Genomic DNA, 18,723 nt, shown 5'->3' with positions numbered 1-18,723 from the left:
CTTGTGTGCTGTTCCAGGTACCACCCTCCCCATCGGACTGGTCAGACACACCTGCAGCCCCTCAGCAATCAGGTGGATTGCTATAAGGCTGCAGGGATGAAAGCAGACGGGGCCAGTGGGCCAGATAGGCAAACAGAGTTGGGGTCGCTGTCGGTCGCGAGTCAGAGCTACGTGGTGCTCTTCGTCGTGGCATTGCTCCCTCAGTGGAGGGATAGTGTTATTGTTTGTTTCCGTCTGAACATAGGACTCATTTATGGTCAATAAATGGTATAATGGTTTAAATCCTGCTACTCTCTTCCGTTCTTTAAACACCCGGTTTAATATTAATTGTTGCCCCCCCTCTTCCCCCTGAACACCAAAGGAGGGGTTGTAACAACGTCTAAATGAAGTGTCCAAGAGCATTTATAAAGGCATCTGTATCCAACGATGATGCTACTTTGATGTGGATGGCTTTGACCGATAAGCATGTGAATAGAACTCCATGCTTTTTCACTGTACTCCTTCCTCGCTTAACTTTGAAGGGTCCACAAATTCAACTCCAACACGAGTGAATGGAGGTTCATCTGTAGAAACAATGTCCTGAGGTAAATCCGCCATCTGCTGGTGCCATGGAGCTGCATGCAGTCGCCAAAAGGCAATAAAATAGGACAGGATTTTCCATCTAGCCACACTAGCACCAGGGATCCGATAACCTTGACACAGGCTAGATAGCATGTGGTTACGACCACCATGTCCCTGCTCTTGGTGTATGTGCTGAACAATGTCAGAAATTTGAAGATCTTCCCCAATGTGGCAGGATGTTTAAACTCTTCAGGCATAGCTGATCTACTAAGATGTCTTGCAACTCTCAGAACACCATCTTCGAGTACTGTATTGAGGTTATAGATGTGGCAATTCCTTTTCCTTCTTTTGCCTTTTTGCAGGTTCTTGAATTCATCTGGAAACCTCTACCTTTGAAAAAAGCATGTAATCTCCATCTCAGCGTTTCTGAGTTCCTCACTTGAAAGATTCAGATTCAGATTCAGATCTCCCTTTCCTGTTGGTACTTAACATAACCAGACTGAGATAGTTACACTGAATTTCTTCTGAAACCAACCATCTTTAAACCAACCATCTTCTTCAGATGGACCAAAGGGGAGAATTGATTGATTATGCGGCTTACTGCATCCAGCATTCACCATCAAACTCATCCTGAGCTCAGGGTCATCTGGGGAGATTCTTCCAGAGTCATCAGGGTTTACAGGCCACTCCTCTTCAGCCCCAATGAGAAACTGATGTCCAGACCCAGTTTCAGAATCTGGTCATGACACCCATCAGTGTGCTGGTCAGAACTGGCCCCTGTTGGAGCTGTGCATCCAACGCTTTTCCCTAGAATGTAACTCCACAGTGGAATACTCTCTTCGGATGGTATACACCATGCTGTGGTATATACCATACCTTACTGTCACTGCGTTTTAGACCCTTAGCTGACACCTGCTCTGCATTGCCTTTGGAGATGATGTCATTCATGAGAGCAGTGTAGTCAGCATGAAATTAAGCATCTTTATCAATCCTCTTGAGGCTCAGAGCACGCTGTTCTGCAACTCTCCCTTTGTTTGGCATACGTACATCCCTTCTCCTTAAGGTTAATCAATAGTGTAATGGCCGTCCATCAACTCCATAAAGTGACAGTCCTCTCTTGACAACCCCATCTGCCCATCCTTATTGCATCTTTGAAGATCCTTCTGTCAAGGAATGTTTAATTCGTGAACTGGCATACTTTTGTGTGTAAATATCAGGCAGCTCGCAAAACCAATAACTGTCTAACTTCCAAGTCAAAATATGTGGCTTCCAACGACATTCTCATGACCCGTAGTCCGAAGGAGAACAATTGTTCTTCTATTATTCTATTCAGTGACGGCTGGTGGTGATTTTGTGTGGGTGGGCTAACGAATGCATTACATTTATCAATATTTCACAGGGCTCCAGACGCCATGAGGTCACCTTTATATCTCTGTTCATAACTTTCATATAATGTGAATGATTTTTAAACAAGAATAAGGTGTAGAGAAATGCGTGTCTTTATTTGAAGCACAATTTTAAATAAAAATAAAAATAAGGTGTTTAAAGTGCTTCACTGAGCTGAAATTGAACATTTTTAACTTTAAGCAAAAAAAAAAAAAAAATTGCTTAAAGTATTAAACAATTCAAAATGTGGACCTGTCTCCCTTTGCGCAAAATGCGGCTGTAGAGGATCACACACTCTTTGGTAGAGACGTCTGTGTCGCCGTCAATCATGAAGGACATGTATGTGGCGTTTCCGACGCCCGCAGCTGTCTTTTGCTTTAAGGTGTCGCCTATTACCGCAATAAATTGTGCACATGCCATCTCATTGCTATACGTCTGGTTGACGTTTAATCCATTTTACTTCATGAGAATAATTTCGGATTTAAATTTGTTGAATGGCAATTGGCAACTCCTCTTTGGCAATGTTGTATGCAACATGAAATTTGATAATTTCTGATTCTTTAGAGAACCTTATTGTTACTGCCTGTCGCTGAAATGCAGCTGGGAGAGGGGCCACTTTCTCTACACACTTGTCACGTCATGTTGGGTTATTTAGACACATGCTTTTTTAATGTTTCGTTACGAAATGTTGTTGACCCGCTTACAAATGCACTATTACGGCCATATTCTGACTGCACTCCTGAAAGTAAATCTGTACATCGTTTGGTTGATGTGTCCACAATCTCTTCACTTCCAATTTTTCCTCCAAAGACATTAAAGAAAACCGATTAGAAAGTAAATAATCCACTTTGTTCATTTTCATGCTAACGCCCACCATACTGCACTTGCGCTACTGTGCCGTGATTGGTTGAAGTTCACTGTACTGTAGCTACGGTGCTAGCTGTAAGTCCAAGGTCAGCCTTTGGGCTAAACTAATTTAGCCCAAATGGGAAGCATATGAAGGGGGCATGTCCGGGCACCTGTCAATCAAACGTCACTGGAAGCTTACGCTACTGTGCTTGGGCTAAATGAAATTAGCCCAAATGGGGGCGTGTCACGACACCTCTCAATCACAATAAAATTGCAGCTTACGCTACTGTGCTTGGGCTGAATGACTTTAGCCCAAATGGGAAGCATATGAAGGGGGCGTGTCACGATACCTGTCAATCAAAATTGAATGGAAGCTTACGCTACTCCGCTTGGGCTGAATACATTTAGCCCATTCACAGGAAAAAAAACAAGATATATCATATATCCTGGGTTTTTCTGTCACTTTTTGGTGCTGTTGCTGCTTTAGGTTCTACCAAAATTTAAAACAATATGTTCTAAGGTTTTTAATAATATTTTTTCATTTCTACTGTAAAAGGTAGGGAGGGCTTAGCCCTGTTAGCCCCTTTATACCCGCCGTCCCTGATTCTATTTCTCTTTGGCTTGTATTGAATCAGATAATTTCTCTTTTTGGCGAAAAGAGAAAGAAACCAAGCTGCCCATACCTGGCCCAGTTCCGGCTTGCTACATGGCACAGCGGCTGTTTTGCTGGGAGGCGGCCGTGAAACTCGCTCTGTTGTTGTAGTGAACAGAGGTGCTGGTTGGTCGACCTTGTCCCAGTGAGCAGCGAGACTTTCATTCCCTGACCAGGGCACTGGAGAGGCACTTCGGGCAGTTGAATTCTGAGCCAGGAGTAGCAAGCTGGTCGATGCCACCTGGAGAAGGAGAGCCAGCGTCCAGTTTTAAGACAAACGTGGACCCCTCAGACCTGGTTCTCCATATGTTCCTGCCGGGGCTTGTGCCGGAGCAGCACTGCTGGAAGTGGAGTCCTGCCCTGACCCTGCCAGCAGCTGTCCACTGCTTCCCGACCACACGTCCGGCGAGCGGAGGAAGGTCTGGTTGGAGGTATGCCAGGCCTGGGCTGGACCGGCCGACTGCTGCTGCCATCTGTATGGAGAGCCTGACCGCCTGGCCTGTGACTGCCCCTTGCGGAGTGGTCAAATGAGGAGACCACCACTCCAGCCTTTCCATGGTCGGTGCGCCCTGATTGGTGGACCGGGCCGCATCGGGGGTCTTTTTCTGGACTGCACCCCCATGGTGCGTCCTGCCTTGCTCCTGGGGGCATGGACTACTACTAGCGTCCGGCTGATAATGACTTAAGAAGAGACCGGGATATGGAGAGGAAGCAGCTTGTCTTCCGAGTGGGTGACCCGGAGGTGGTGCACGAATTTTGGATTGCCTCCATCCAGGACCCGTTAATCATCGGCCTAGACCTGCTGACATGTTGGGATGCCCAGGTGGACGTGGCTGGGGCAGTCATCACCCATCACCCTCAGCACAGAGACCGTGGTGCTCCAGTCCTGATGCCCGAGGAGCACCCTGAAGACCGAGGAGACCCCTGATGACCGAGGAGCACCCTAACGACCAGGAGCAGGCTGACGACGAGAACCCTGACGACCGAGAACAGCCTGACGACCTAGGAGCACTTTGATGACATCTGCACCAAGGAGGGTTGGGTCTCACCTGGAGTCGGGGCAGCTGATGCAGTCGTTGCTCTCCGGGCCCCCGCACCGCCCACAGCTGACATCACACGGGTGACACTTTCCGCTGTGACTCAGGTACTGCCCTGCGGACGACACGGTCAAACATGACTTGACCACAAGGTTTTTTCAAGAATGGTAAGTAGAGTACCGTGACTCATTTTTAACCAACAGATTATGGTTATTCATCTTTAACAAAGAACTAGACTTAAAAGAGAACAAGCAGCATTGGGGATAAAATAATAAGCTTGAAACAAACTAGCAAAACTTCACTAGGCATTTCTGCAAACTGATCCTTTTAAGTTTTAAGAAACACAAGGAAGAGTTGCAAACACAATCTCAGCATCCCACCACCCCCTTTGTGTTCCACCTGTGTGTGTGTGTGTGTGTGTGTGTGTGTGTGTGTGTGTGTGTGTGTGTGTGTGTGTTTCCAGGCTGCAGCGAGGTATTCTGTGGGTATCTGTGAGGAGCCGGATTGTTTCCTACCAGACAAAGGCACCTCTTTGTATATAGACACACAACAGGCAGATGCTCTCCATTCAGATCTATTCTGCAGCAGCAGCTGAAAGACCACAATGAGCACCAATCACTCACTGGCTCTCTCTCCCATGCATCTCACTCTCCGGTTACTTCCTCTTCCCAAATAAAACACTTAACATACATGCATACAGAGTCTCCCTGTAACTCATTCTATCTAGCCTTATTTGCAAACATTTTTCGGCCCTCCAGCAGTGATTGAATTTTAAAAAAAGGAAATAAAAAAAAAAGCCTTTTATGCAATAGAATCTTTTTAAAACAATAAGTGTGTGTTTTTAATACACACACATTCTCAGAAGACCAAGTTATTTTGTTGTCTGTACCTTTCCCAGTTTGATGTATGGAAGACAGCAGAGCCAACTCTAGACCCAAGGGACTCTTCTTCCTCCTCCGTAACACTAACCTGACCTTGTGGAGCCCCACGTCTACTCTGTCTAGGGCGGGGGGTCTTGTATCCCCTTCCATGGAATAACACGCGGATTTGAAGGCCAGTTAAAGGCATCACACTACCAATTGTCAACTTCAATATAGAGTAGGACTACAAAATGAACCCTGCAAGATGTTCCTGTGTGAAGGCTAATGAAGGATATAAACTGTGCACTTCATTTTCCCATAGCCTATTGTTGTGACATGCACAACTTAGCTTATTTCCCCGTCTTAAGTCAACCATTTCAGTACAGACATTTTCAAAATATCTTTGCAGGAAGTTTTTCATAAATTAAAGGGATTACACATTACAAATACTCTGTTAAATACTTATAATCCTCATCCTCATCCTCATCGTCATCCGCTTATCCGGGGTCGGGTCGCGGGGGGAGCAGCTCAAGCGAGGGGGCCCCAGACTTCCCTTTCCCGGGCCACATTGACCAGCTCTGACGGGGGGATCCCGAGGCGTTCCCAGGCCAGTGTTGAGATATAATCTCTCCACCTAGTCCTGGGTCTTCCCCGAGGTCTCCTCCCCACTGGACGTGCCTGAAACACCTCCCAAGGAAGGCGCCCAGTGGGCATCCTTACCAGATGCCCGAACCACCTCAGCTGACTCCTTTCTAAGTAAAGGAGCAGCGGCTCTAATCCGAGTTCCTCACGGATGGCTGAGCTTCTCACCCTATCCCTACGGGAGACGCCAGCCACCCTTCTGAGAAAACTCATCTCGGCCGCTTGTACCCGCGATCTCGTCCTTTCGGTCATCACCCAGCCCTCATGACCATAGGTGAGGATAGGAACGAAGATCGACCGGTAGATCGAGAGCTTTGCCTTGCGGCTCAGCTCTCTTTTCGTTACAACGGTGCGGTAAAGCGAACGCAATACCGCCCACGCTGCTCCGATTCTCCGGCCAATCTCACGCTCCATAGTACCCTCACTCGCGAACAAGACCCGGAGGTACTTGAACTCCTTCACTTGGGCTAAGGACTCATTTCCTACCCGGAGTAAGCAATCCACCGGTTTCCTGCTAAGAGTCATGGCCTCAGATTTAGCGGTGCTGATCCTCATCCCAGCCGCTTCACACTCGGCCGCCAGCCGATCCAGTGAGTGCTGAAGGTCACAGGCCGATGATCCAATGAGGACCACATCATCTGCAAAAAGCAGTGACGAGATCCTCAGACCACCGAACTGCAACCCCTCCCCACCACGACTACGCCTCGATATCCTGTCCATGTATATCACAAACAGGATTGGTGACAAGGCGCAGCCCTGGCGGAGACCAGCACCCACTGAGAACGAAACTGACTGGCTGCCGAGAACACGAACACAGCTCTCGCTTTGGGAGTACAAAGATTGGATGGCCCTGAGGATAGACCCCCTTACCCCATACTCCCGCAGCACCTCCCACAGTTTCTCCCGGGGGACCCGGTCATACGCCTTCTCCAGATCCACAAAACACATGTAGACCGGATGGGCATACTCCCAGGCCCCCTCCAGGATCCTTGCGAGAGTGAATAGCTGGTCCGTAGTTCCACGTCCGGGGCGAAAACCGCATTGTTCCTCTTCAATCTGATGTTCGACGATCGGCCGAACCCTCCTTTCCAGCACCTTGGAGTAGACTTTACCAGGGAGGCTGAGAAGTGTGATACCCCGGTAATTGGCACACACTCTCTGGTCCCCCTTTTTGAACAGGGGAACCACCACCCCGGTTTGCCACTCCTTTGGCACTGTACCCGACTCCCACGCGATGTTGAATAGGCGTGTCAACCATGACAGCCCCTCAACACCCAGAGCCTTTAGCATTTCTGGCTGGATCTCATCAATCCCTGGGGCTTTGCCACTGCGGAGATGTTTGACTACCTCAGTGACCTCCACCAGGGAAATTGACGACGAAACACCATCAACCTCGAGCTCTGCCTCCAACATAGAGGGCGTGTTATTCGGATTCAGGAGTTCCTCAAAGTGTTCCTTCCAACGTCCGACGACCTCCTCAGTTGAGGTCAACAGAGTCCCATCCTTACTGTACACAGCTTGGAAGGTTCCCCGTTTCCCCCTCCTGAGGTGCCGGATAGTCTTCCAGAAACACTTTGGTGCCGACTGAAAGTCCTTCTCCATGGCCTCTCCGAACTTCTCCCACACCCGCTGCTTAGCCTCCGACACGGCAGCCGCTGCAGCCCTTCGAGCCTGTCGGTACCCTGCAACCGAGTCAGGAGTCCTCCAGGATATCATATCCCGGAAGGCCTCCTTCTTCAGTCGGACGGCTTCCCTGACCACCGGTGTCCACCACGGTGTCCGAGGGTTACCGCCCCTTGAGGAGCCTAAGATCCTGAGGCCACAGCTAGCCACCGCAGCTTCAGCAATGGAGGCTTTGAACACCGCCCACTCCGGCTCAATGCCCCCAACCTCCACAGGAATGCCAGAAAAGCTCCGCCGGAGGTGTGAGTTGAAGATACCTAGGACGGGGGCCTCCTCCAGACGTTCCCAGTTCACCCGCACTACTCGTTTGGGCTTACCAGGTCTATCCGGAAATTTCCCCCATTCCCTGATCCAACTCACAACCAGATGGTGGTCGGTTGACAGTTCCGCCCCTCTCTTTACACGAGTGTCCAAAACATGCGGCCTCAGATCAGATGACACGATCACGAAATCGATCATCGATCTTCGGCCTAGGGTACTCTGGTACCAGGTACACTTATGAGCACCCTTATGTTCGAACATGGTGTTTGTTATGGATAATCCATGACTAGCACAGAAGTCCAATAACAAACGACCGCTCGGGTTTAGATCAGGGAGGCCGTTCCTCCCCACCACGCCTCTCCAGGTGTCTCCATCGTTGCCCACGTGGGCGTTGAAGTCTCCCAGCAGAACTACGGAGTCCCCTACTGGAGCCCCATACAGGACTCCATTCAGGGTCTCCAAGAAGGCCGAGTACTCTGAGCTAATGTTTGGTGCATTAGCTCAGAGTACAAACAACAGTCAGAGTTTTCCCCCCTACAACCCTTAGGCGCAGGGAGGCGACCCTCTTGTCTACCGGGGTAAACTCCAACACCGCGGCGCTCAGCCGGGGATTTATGAGTATCCCCACACCCGCCCGGCGCCTCACGCCCTCGGCAACTCCGGAGAAGAATAGAGTCCAACCCTTATCCAGGAGTACGGTACCAGAGCTGAGACTGTGCGTGGAGGTAAGCCCCACCAGGTCTAACTGATAGCGCTCCACCTCCCTCACAAGCTCCGGTTCCTTTCCCCACAGCGAGGTGACGTTCCACGTCCCCAGAGCCAGCTTCTGCCGCCCGGGTCTGGTCCGTCGAGACCCCTGACCTTCGCTGCCACCCATGTGGCTGCGCACCCGACCCCAACGGGTCTTCCCACAGGTGGTGGGCCCATGGGATGAAGAGAGGGAGGGTGCCACGTAGTTTGTTCGGGCTGTGCCCGACCGGGCTCCGTGGCAAACCCGGCCACCAGGCGCTCGCCATCGAGCCATCCGTCTGGGCCTGGCTCCAGACGGGGGCCCCGGGCTTCCTCCGGGCCGGGTCACATCTCCTCTTTTTCCGTTATTCATTGGAGTTTTTTGAACCATTCTTAGTCTGGCCCCTCACCTGAGACCACTCTGCCATGAGAGACCCTACCAGGAGCACAAGGCTCCAGACAACACAGCTCTCAGGATCACAGGGACACGCAAACCTCTCCACCACGATAAGGTGACGGTTCCAGGAGAGGCATAAAAAACAATAAAAAACAGCTTTTATAGGGTGCCTTGTGTGCATGTCTGCAACCATGCACGCCATCTAAATTCAACCCGAGTCATCTTAAACAATACTTATAATTAAAATACAATACCCAGTCAAATACTTATATTTAGAAGACCAAAGATAAAATAAATTGTTGGCTGCTTATTGCAAGATAAACATTAATTGGCAGCCGTTCTACACGGCAAAGACATTTTTGTGTACTACTAATAATTCCTAGTTGCAATGCATGTTCATATTTTCATTAGATAGCATTTAAAAGATACTTCCCTATATGATGCATTGTGGTAATCCATGAAATACTGGAGGATCCAGCAGGTTGGCACACAGGTCAAAACAGGCATCATATGGATAAACAGTGAATGGAAACTGTAGGTCTCATCTTTGGCTCAATATAATATAGACATGGTCGAAACAAAGAAAAACCAAACCAAACAAAAACATGAATAGATTAAACATTTTAATGAGAACACTTAAGTAGAAAAAAAAAAGATTTTCAAAACTAGGCCTTTGAGTAACATTAATAATGCATTGTCACAGATATATCAAAGATACACAATAAAAAACAGCTTTTATAGGGTGCCTTGTGTGCGTGTCTGCAACCATGCACGCCATCTAAATTCAACCCGAGTCATCTTAAACAATGACCAAACAATAAGGTTTAGTTAACCTAAGAAAAGGGTAATTCACCATTCTTTATTAAGAACCACCGACAACCATGGATAATGGACAGTACAACAATTCATTTAATACTGGAATAGCTCCGGCTGCAGGTGAGGAAACCCACACACAGAAAATACAGCCTTTATTATTACTTTTTTTTTTTAAACCATCACTTCTGTGTCCACAAAAAAGTGTTTGCGTTCTAACTGGTTAGGTTCGGACAAGAGAAGTGGGTCACGTTGGCTATTGCAGTCTTGCATGAAAGCAACATGTTGCATTTTAAACAAAACAAATGCCTCTTGGTTGAGGTGTGTGTGTGTGTGTGTCATCTACACCACGTCTTTGTGCTGCAGCAGGTTTGTGTTTCATTTACTCCCCGAGACAAACATGCTTCGGGGAGTTAGCAAATCCACTCAGTGAAATTAATTTAAAGTAAATTAAACCCGGCAGATACACAGCATGGAGAGCTGCTATGCTTATATTCTGCCATCCCTCAATGACAGTTACCATCAGCTGAGAAGTCATTTTAGATAGTTGCCTTTCTATTGCGAACACTGCAACAGCATAGGACTGCATTTAAGTGGATAGGCAATGAAAGGAAATAGAGTCCTTGCTTTTGAATTTAGAAAACCAGGGAGATTGTAGTTAAAATTATACGATAGTGAGATGAGGGATGCCTTTTAAAGTCTTACCTACTACAGTCTTCCCTTGTACAAAATAACATGGTGGCCCTTATGTGATGGAGGGGGAACAATGGAATGAATTAATTAAAAATACTAATACAAGAGATAAATATTCAAGCACTGCTTCAATGATTTTTATGTACCAGATTTATGGGCATTGAAAAATGGGTGTCCTGGCATCTATTGTAACACACACACACACACACACACACACACACACACACACACACACACACACACACACACACACACACACACACACACACACACACACCTTACTGCAAGCATTGGCCTTTATGTTTTGACTACTGGCTTTATTAAGATGCGTGCATGTGCAGTGAAAGTGTGTGCTTCAGCCAAGACGGACATTATTTTCACATTATTAAATGTTGCTTTTTCTATCCTGTCATTTATTTACAGACAGCCATTCAGGGCTGTACAAAAATGTAGTGTCCATCATGTCTCTACAGCTTGTTATTCTGTCAGAGAGACAAGTTTATGAGGGTGACCGTGGACACTGTGCTGCTGAGCTACCCTACAGTGTAGGGTTGTTACCCTACATTGGCAACAACAACAAACTGAAAAAAAGAAGTTAACATTATTTTGGCATCGATGCTTTGGTCACAAAATACCGACACTTGTGTTCGTTAGCTTTTTGTTTTCACTTGTATTTTTTTTGTGTGTGTTTGTTCTTAAAGCCTCGTCAGTCATTGGCCCTGACATCCCAGTACAGAAAGAAAAACAGAAAACAAACTAAAGGTAGGTTGGTTGTAGTCCGGCGCCTCTGATGCAGTCCCTTGATGAGGCACAGGTTTCTTATAAATTATGTGACTGTGAATGAGTGGTCGGGGCCAGCTCAGCAGAGGGCAAGGCTGTGATGGAGAGTGTACCCTGCGTTAATGCCCCATCTACCCCCCCTTGCCGAGGCAGGACGTCCTATTAGCCCTTTTGCGAGCAAGTCCTACAGCACAGCTGCTGCAGGACCTTCCTCTGGCACAGATTGTTCTTCTTTACCAGAACGCAGAAACTGCCCTCTGCCCAAGATTCTTCATTTGCTTTCCACAGACAAGGAAGGAGAGATGCAAAAGGAGGAGGGAGACACACACACACACACACACACACACACACACACACACACACACAGACACACACACACACACACACACACACACACACACACACACACACACACACACACACACAGCCAAATGATTGGTCAGGAATAGAGGCCAGGTGAAGGATGTTCACGGGAGGGAGAGATCGTAGTCCAGTAGAATAATTGGTTCCGAGTTGGAGAGAATAAACAGATTTTGGAGGGAAAAAGGGAAGAGAGAACAAACATCACACAATTAGCAAATGATCGATTTTTATAAAACCACACAAATGTCTTTTCTCTCTCAAAGTGAACCACAGTCAGGAGTTTGGGGGCAGTAATTGGATCTTTCTTTGCGGATGTGAAGCACATCGTTGGGCAGCCTGGAGCTGGTGCTTAGGTTACAAAGCGTGATTGCTTCAATCGTCACCCAAATCTTTCCATGGTTGGTAAGGAGACATAGGGTTCACTTTGAGGGATTGAGAGATCATAATCTTTAAATCTGAGCTTTGATGATTAAAAAAGAAAAAAAAAAAGAAGATTTTCCGCACATGACATCACAAGCTGGTGATTCATGCAAGTAAAACTACCATAAACGATTGTTAAAGAGCAAGCGTCATGCTTTGCCATCATCCTAAATAAGGGTACTCTTTTATAAGCAACATCTAATTTAGAATCCCAGTCTGCCACATCAACTCCATTTCCACAAAATAAATACAGAAAAAGTGGCCGTAATTATTTTGGTTTAAATTCTCCATTGGTCCAAAGATGACCTCTGACCTAGATGGACTAGTTCTTATTTTCTTCCTTGTTTTTCTTTGCAGAAACTGACTATGTTGCAGACGTGTATGATGCACTAATGTCCTATATTAAAAAATAGCGTGTGTAGCCTTCCCCATTAAATACCAATAAAAAACAGCAGGAAAAGGTGCACCCGAACCGACCATTTTAACAACTCAGGTAGTGAGGTACATAGGTGCCATGCATTAGAGACAGGGCTGATGCATGCAATAGGGAACAGGAGAAGCAAGACATCAGTGGAACACACAAACCGTGGACAGTGAAAAGGGTTAGCAAGCTAGTATAGTTATGGAGAGAATAAACAAGCAAACAATAACCCAGGTCAAACTATCAAAGATGGTCGTCAACATTAAAGGAAAGTAAAGAAAAATTTAGTTTGGATAACCAATCGGGTGTGTGCTTACACAGAGAGTGAGTTTAACGCAAGTATAACGCAATCCAAACACGAGGCAGCAAAACCCCTAAAGAATGGTCAAATAGGGCAGAAAAAACGGTCCCAGCAACATGGTTAGCAGCAGCACAGGGCAGGGTTAGTGGACAACACAGTGCAGGGTTGGTGGACAGCACAGTGCATGGTTAGTGGACAGCTGGGACCAGCGAGATGTGGCTGAACCCAACAGATACACGGCTGCTTTAACCTTTACAACCACTAAATCTATCCTTTCTGTGGCTGTAGCTCTGTGTCTGTGTGTAAATATACGCAAAGCAGTTGTCTGCTGAAGCAGTGTAATAAACGAGTGTAAAGCTAGAGGAACAGTGGTAGGACGTAACGGCGTATCAAAGGGGAGGGAAGTGACAGAACTCACCATCTTTACAGATGGTGCTGACCAAGCAGACTCCGTCCTCGAAGGTGTAGCCGCTAACACAGGTGGTGCAGTTCCGCTCGCCCGGCCCTGCACACTCGTAGCAGCTATGGTCACACCTGTCGGGGGGAGGGGATGGGGGGTCATTATATGACATGTGTTAAATTTTGCAAACTTCATCTTGGACGTTTTGACAACCCCCATAATTCTTGTGTCTCAAAGGGAAACGTTCAGAAATTCTGCTGGCTCTTTCTTCCTTGGAGCGTTAATTTAATCTTAAACTAAATAGTGTCGAAAGGCTCCATTTTATTTATCAAGTATTTGCTATGAAATGTTTAATTGTTTAAAGGAATACTTCACCGATACAGAACCGGCGTTCTATCATTATAAAATCACTATTATAATGTAAGCTATTTTATTCCCTCAGTCAAACCCGGTCTTCCCTTGGCCCAGCTGTCCTCCATACATTTCTACTGACCTGCGGTCTCATTTATAAAACTGTGCGTGGGATCGTTACTAAAAGTGTACGTTCGCCCAAAAGCCAAGTTTTGCATGCGCCAAAAAATATTCAGATTTATAAAACCCTGCGTACGCACACCGTACGCAATCTTTGCTTTATAAATCACTGAGTGCCTACAAGTGTGCGCAGCTGAATCCGCTTCACGTTCTGCCCTGTACATGCCCCTTTTTAACCATAAATGGTCAATGCAAATTACCTCATGAATGCGATATGCATATAAAAGCAGACTCAGATGCAAGTATTATGTCTTGTCGGAAACAATGGCAGAAGGACTGAGAAAATCAAAAAAGCTAAATTTCACGGAGGTTGAAGTGGAGACACTTGTGGGTGAGATGGAGGCCCGAAAAGTAGTTTTGTTCGGTGGTCACGGGATTGGGTTCGCCAACAACAAAATGCAGAGTGAGTGGCAACATGTTGCTGCAGCAGCAAACTCTGTCAGTAGCACGGAGCGCACAGTCCCAGAATTAAAAAAGAAGTGGTCTGACATAAAGGTACATATTTTTATGTACCAATAAATCGTTATGGTCCCAAGACCCTCCCCCTCCGAATCCTGCCATTTGCATGGTCCGCCAGAAGTGCCATATGGTGCAGCATTACCACGGTGCTCACCTCTGTATTTATAGGATTACGGTAATAAGACTGACCGAGAACAACTTGGATAATCAGTTTGTTATCACCCACGTAAAATGTTCTTGAACATAACCCCTTTTTAATGCCTGATTTGTCATGACTTTTTAAAAATAGCAGCTGATTTTGTAGCACACCCTATTACAATCCTTTTTAATCTCTCAATTGAAAACAAAGAAATTCCATCTGTTTGGAAGTCAGCTTTTGTTACCCCCTTATTAAAAGGAGGTGATCCAGCAGCTTTAACCAACTACAGGCCAATATCAAATCTGTGTGCCTTGTCAAAAATTCTTGAATCTCTTGTGTGTGATCAGTTAAGAGTTTCTAACATTCAATGATCTTCTCTCAAAACTGCAATCAGGCTTCAGGAAAAAACACAGTACCATCACTGCAGCTACAAAAGTGATCAATGATATATTAGTTGCTCTTGATAAGAAGCAGCACTGTGCTTCACTTTGTATTGATCTGTCAAAGGCTTTTGACACTGTGGACCATGCTGTTTTAAAGCATAGGCTTTTTTGCTTGGGTTTGTCAAATCATGTAGTTTCCTGGTTCACAGATTATTTGAGTGACAGGACTCAGTGTATTAAATATGATGGTCTGTGTTCTGATTTTGTGAGTGTCCACAAGGGCGTGCCACAGGGTTCAATATTAGGACCCCTCTTGTTCATTATGTACATTATTGATTTGGGAAAAAACGTGTCAGATGCTAACATGCATTTTTATGCAGATGACACAATTATTTACTGTTTTGGATCAACTCCTGCTAGAGCTGTTGAATCTCTGCAGAAAGCTTTTGATGTAGTCCAGCACACACTCCTGCAACTAAAATGAGTCCTCAACACTGAAAAAACTAAAGAAATGTTGTTTTCAAACTCTAAACTGTCCCCACAGTGTCCACTCTTGAGGGAAATGTCATAGAGGTGGTTCATATCTATAAATATCTTGGTGTCTTGATTGATGACTCCCTTTCCTTCAAACCCCACATTGACAATCTTGTGAAGAAATTGAAACTTAAATTGGACTTCTTCTTCAGGCACAAATTTTGTTTCTCTTTTGAGGTGAAAAAGCGGCTTGTCACTGCGACGTTTTTATCCAGTTTAGATTATGGAGATTTGATTTATATGAATGCCTCAGCTAAATGTCTATGTAAGATTGATGCTGTTTACCATGCTTCTCTGAGGTTTATTACTAACTGTAGAGCCCTGACCCATCACTGTGAATTGTATTCTCGAGTGGGTTGGCCCTCTTTGTCCACCAGGAGGCTGGGACATTGGTGCACTTTTATTTATAATGCCAAGCTTGGGCTACTGCAATCATATATTTGTAATTTAATCACACAGAAAAGTGTTGCTTCTTACAGTCTGCGTTCAAACAATCAGGTGCTTCTGTCAGTTCCATTTGCCCGCATTGAATTGGGAAAAAGGGCATTCGTCCACTCTGCTCCCACCACATGGAACTGGCTGCAAAAAGATTTTAAATTAACCAAAATGATTTCTTTGAACGCTTTTAAGTCTAAGATGAGAGCATTTCAGACCACTTCTTTTACTTGTAGATGTTTTTTATGAATTTTAATTTCTGTCTATATGTTGTGAGTGTAATATTGTGAGTGTACATATTTTATTTGTTGCTGCCTCTTGGACTCCCTCGAAAAATAGGTTTTTAATCTCAATGGGACTTTCCTGGTTAAATAAAGGTAAAATAAAAAAAATAAAAATGAAAAGCATCAAGAGTAACGGACACCGATTGTGATGAGGAGTGTGGCTTGGTTTTCCACACTTGGGATTTAATTGACATTTGATTGTGTTTACAGTGTCACATAAAAATATTATGCTATTGACACATGTTGGACAGATGCTTTATTCCATGCAGTCGTGCCGTCAGTGGACAGTAGCCTATGGCGTGACGGGATTAATTATAGAGAATTTATTTTTTATTTCTATTCTAAAGGAGATGTTTCTGGAGTTATAACTGAGAAATAACGCAGTTGAATTAAATTATTCTGATTACATAGTGTAGCTGCCGCTCGAAATACGGCAATGCGTTACTATGGCAACACCGGAAGTAGGAGTACAAAAGTCATTTGATTTCTAACTGTTATATTATTATGTTTATTCTATTATGTTCATTTTATTACGTTAAATAAGTTAATGATAGCTAAATGCAGTGTAGTTCATGGTTCTGCTGTTAAAATTGAAATGTCTACAACAAATGGATGAAGAGGTCACTTCCTGGTCAAGTTAGAGGTGAACTGGAAATAGTAGAGAGAGCGGGAGAGAGAGAGCGGGAGAGAGAGACGAGAGAGGAGTCTACTACTGGCTAAACAGGCGTAAACGGTATTATTCTCAATATTGGGACATGTGTTCCCATGTACTAGTTAATCTGTGAAAATAATGCATGTGAAATTTGTTTTATTTTACTGCAGTTTTCACGGTGTTCCATAACTTTGGAGAATAAAGTGGCTGTGGTACGAGGCGTACATCGTTTTTGTAACCAGGGTAGATACAGTGAAAACGTGTCCTAATCCATCACGAGGCTTCACGAGTGCAACCTTGCTTCACATCCCGGAGCTACAACGAGCGGCGGTGTCTCCATCCTGCAACACGCTACCGGCTAGGAGCTACAAAGAGCAGCGGTGTCTACATCCTGCATCACGCTACCGGCTAGGAGCTACAACGAGCGGCGGTGTCTACATCCTGCAACACGCTACCGGCTAGGAGCTACAACGAGCGGCGGTGTCTACATCCTGCATCACGCTACCGGCTAGGAGCTACAACGAGCGGCGGTGTCTACATCCTGCATCACGCTACCGGCTAGGAGCTACAACGAGCGGCGGTGTCTACATCCTGCCACACGCTACCGGCTAGGAGCTAGAACGAGCGGCGGTGTCTACATCCTGCCACACGCTACCGGCTAGGAGCTAGAACGAGCGGCGGTGTCTACATCCTGCAACACGCTACCGGCTAGGAGCTAGAACGAGCGGCGGTGTCTACATCCTGCAACACGCTACCGGCTAGGAGCTACAACGAGCGGCGGTGCTTTCATCCTGCAACAAGCTACCGGCTAGGAGCTACAACGAGCGGCGGTGCTTTCATCCTGCAACAAGCTTGCTTTACGTCCTGCAGCAAGCTACAGGTCTATGTGGACACTCCGTGGAGCAGCTTCAGGCTACAAAGTGGTCCACAGGTCCAGGGTATATGCAGGAATCATAGAGATGAATTTACTACCTTTTACTCCCTTTTTTACTGCCTCCACAATATTTTTTACTACCAACACGACATCAAGCAGCAGGGCGGGGAGTATGCAAAGTACCACTTAAAAAAAAAAAAAGAGTTTATTTTTTTTTAAATGTGACTGTTTCAAGTTTCAGTTACAGAGACCTATTTAATGTTTTGTATGGTTGAAAACACGCAAGCTTACCAATAAATATGTTGAATTTAATGAATTATATGCTTGCTCGTTTTTTCCAAGCCAATGAACAGGCCTTTCCTGAGACAGAAAGTAAACATCCATCCTTGCGGGCATTTGCGGGCGGGAGCGGGATCTAATATCATAGATGCGGGCGGGAGCCGGACTAAAAATTACAGCTCTTTGCAGGAGCGGGTGGGAGCAGCAGCAGTGAGAGCAGCACTGTACAAGGCGGGAGCGGGAGTGAATATTGTGACACGCGCAGACCTCTAATAGAGAGCTGCTCCCCCTTCGCACGAAGCCGCTGCTGGTGAATGCTTGAAGCGTTTATGATTTAATGCCGTTCCATGTCACGTTGATCGTTTTTTGGCACAACAAGCAAAAAGCTTCTCGGTCATTTCCCATCACGGGTTTGAGCCAGTCTTTAAATGTCGGGTCGTCAACCCATGTTTGCGAAAACTTGCATTTACCCATTCTCTCATAGAGCTAGAAACTCAGCCGTACAGAACTCTGCGGGGAAAAGGCGGAAAATGTTGCCGGTGTTGCACCGAATTCTGCGACCCCAAGTGTGGCCCCAGGGGGCGCAGTTGCACATTTTCTGCAACATGCACGTGTGCATTAAAACAAAAAACATAAATAAAACATAAGATCTCCGGTGGGTCTTTCTTTTCTTGATACTAACATTAATTCTAAACAGCATTTTACACAGTAGCCTAGGTATAATCACACAAAAATAAATTTTTTAGCTATCCGACTCTGGGGAAGAGCCTGCTAGTTTACGCACACCCCTTGCGCATTTGTTTTCTCAACCACACGTGAGACGTTGTTTGACATGCTGGATATCGTCAGAAAGGTATTTTTATTGGCTATTAGGATATCTAATGCCCGTCCCCGATTCTTGCTGT

At 45.9% G+C, this 18,723-nt stretch overlaps 1 protein-coding gene across 8 annotated transcripts in view; it reads right to left on the bottom strand.

Annotated features, from left to right (window-relative positions):
- The window catches only part of pcsk5b (proprotein convertase subtilisin/kexin type 5b), a 171,987-nt gene that overhangs the window by 32,596 nt on the left and 120,668 nt on the right, over positions 1-18,723 (bottom strand). For 6 of the 8 annotated variants that reach the window (XR_003979217.1, XR_003979218.1, XM_030375638.1 and 3 more), the window contains 2 exons: positions 13,267-13,382; positions 4,498-4,600 (listed from right to left, as the gene is read on the bottom strand). Coding sequence is in view for 6 of the 8 variants with exons in the window: in XM_030375638.1 (XP_030231498.1) it covers positions 4,498-4,600; positions 13,267-13,382 (219 nt within the window). In the remaining 2 variants the exon portion in view is untranslated. Of the gene's footprint in view, positions 1-4,497; positions 4,601-9,663; positions 11,622-13,266; positions 13,383-18,723 lie in introns of those variants that run through there. The other 2 variants (XM_030375641.1, XM_030375640.1) reach the window with 2 other exon arrangements.

The sequence above is a fragment of the Gadus morhua genome, chromosome 13 (assembly GCF_902167405.1).
Source record: "Gadus morhua chromosome 13, gadMor3.0, whole genome shotgun sequence".
NCBI classification, from domain to species: Eukaryota; Metazoa; Chordata; class Actinopteri; order Gadiformes; family Gadidae; genus Gadus; species Gadus morhua.
This window is presented reverse-complemented; position numbering and strand designations above follow the sequence as displayed.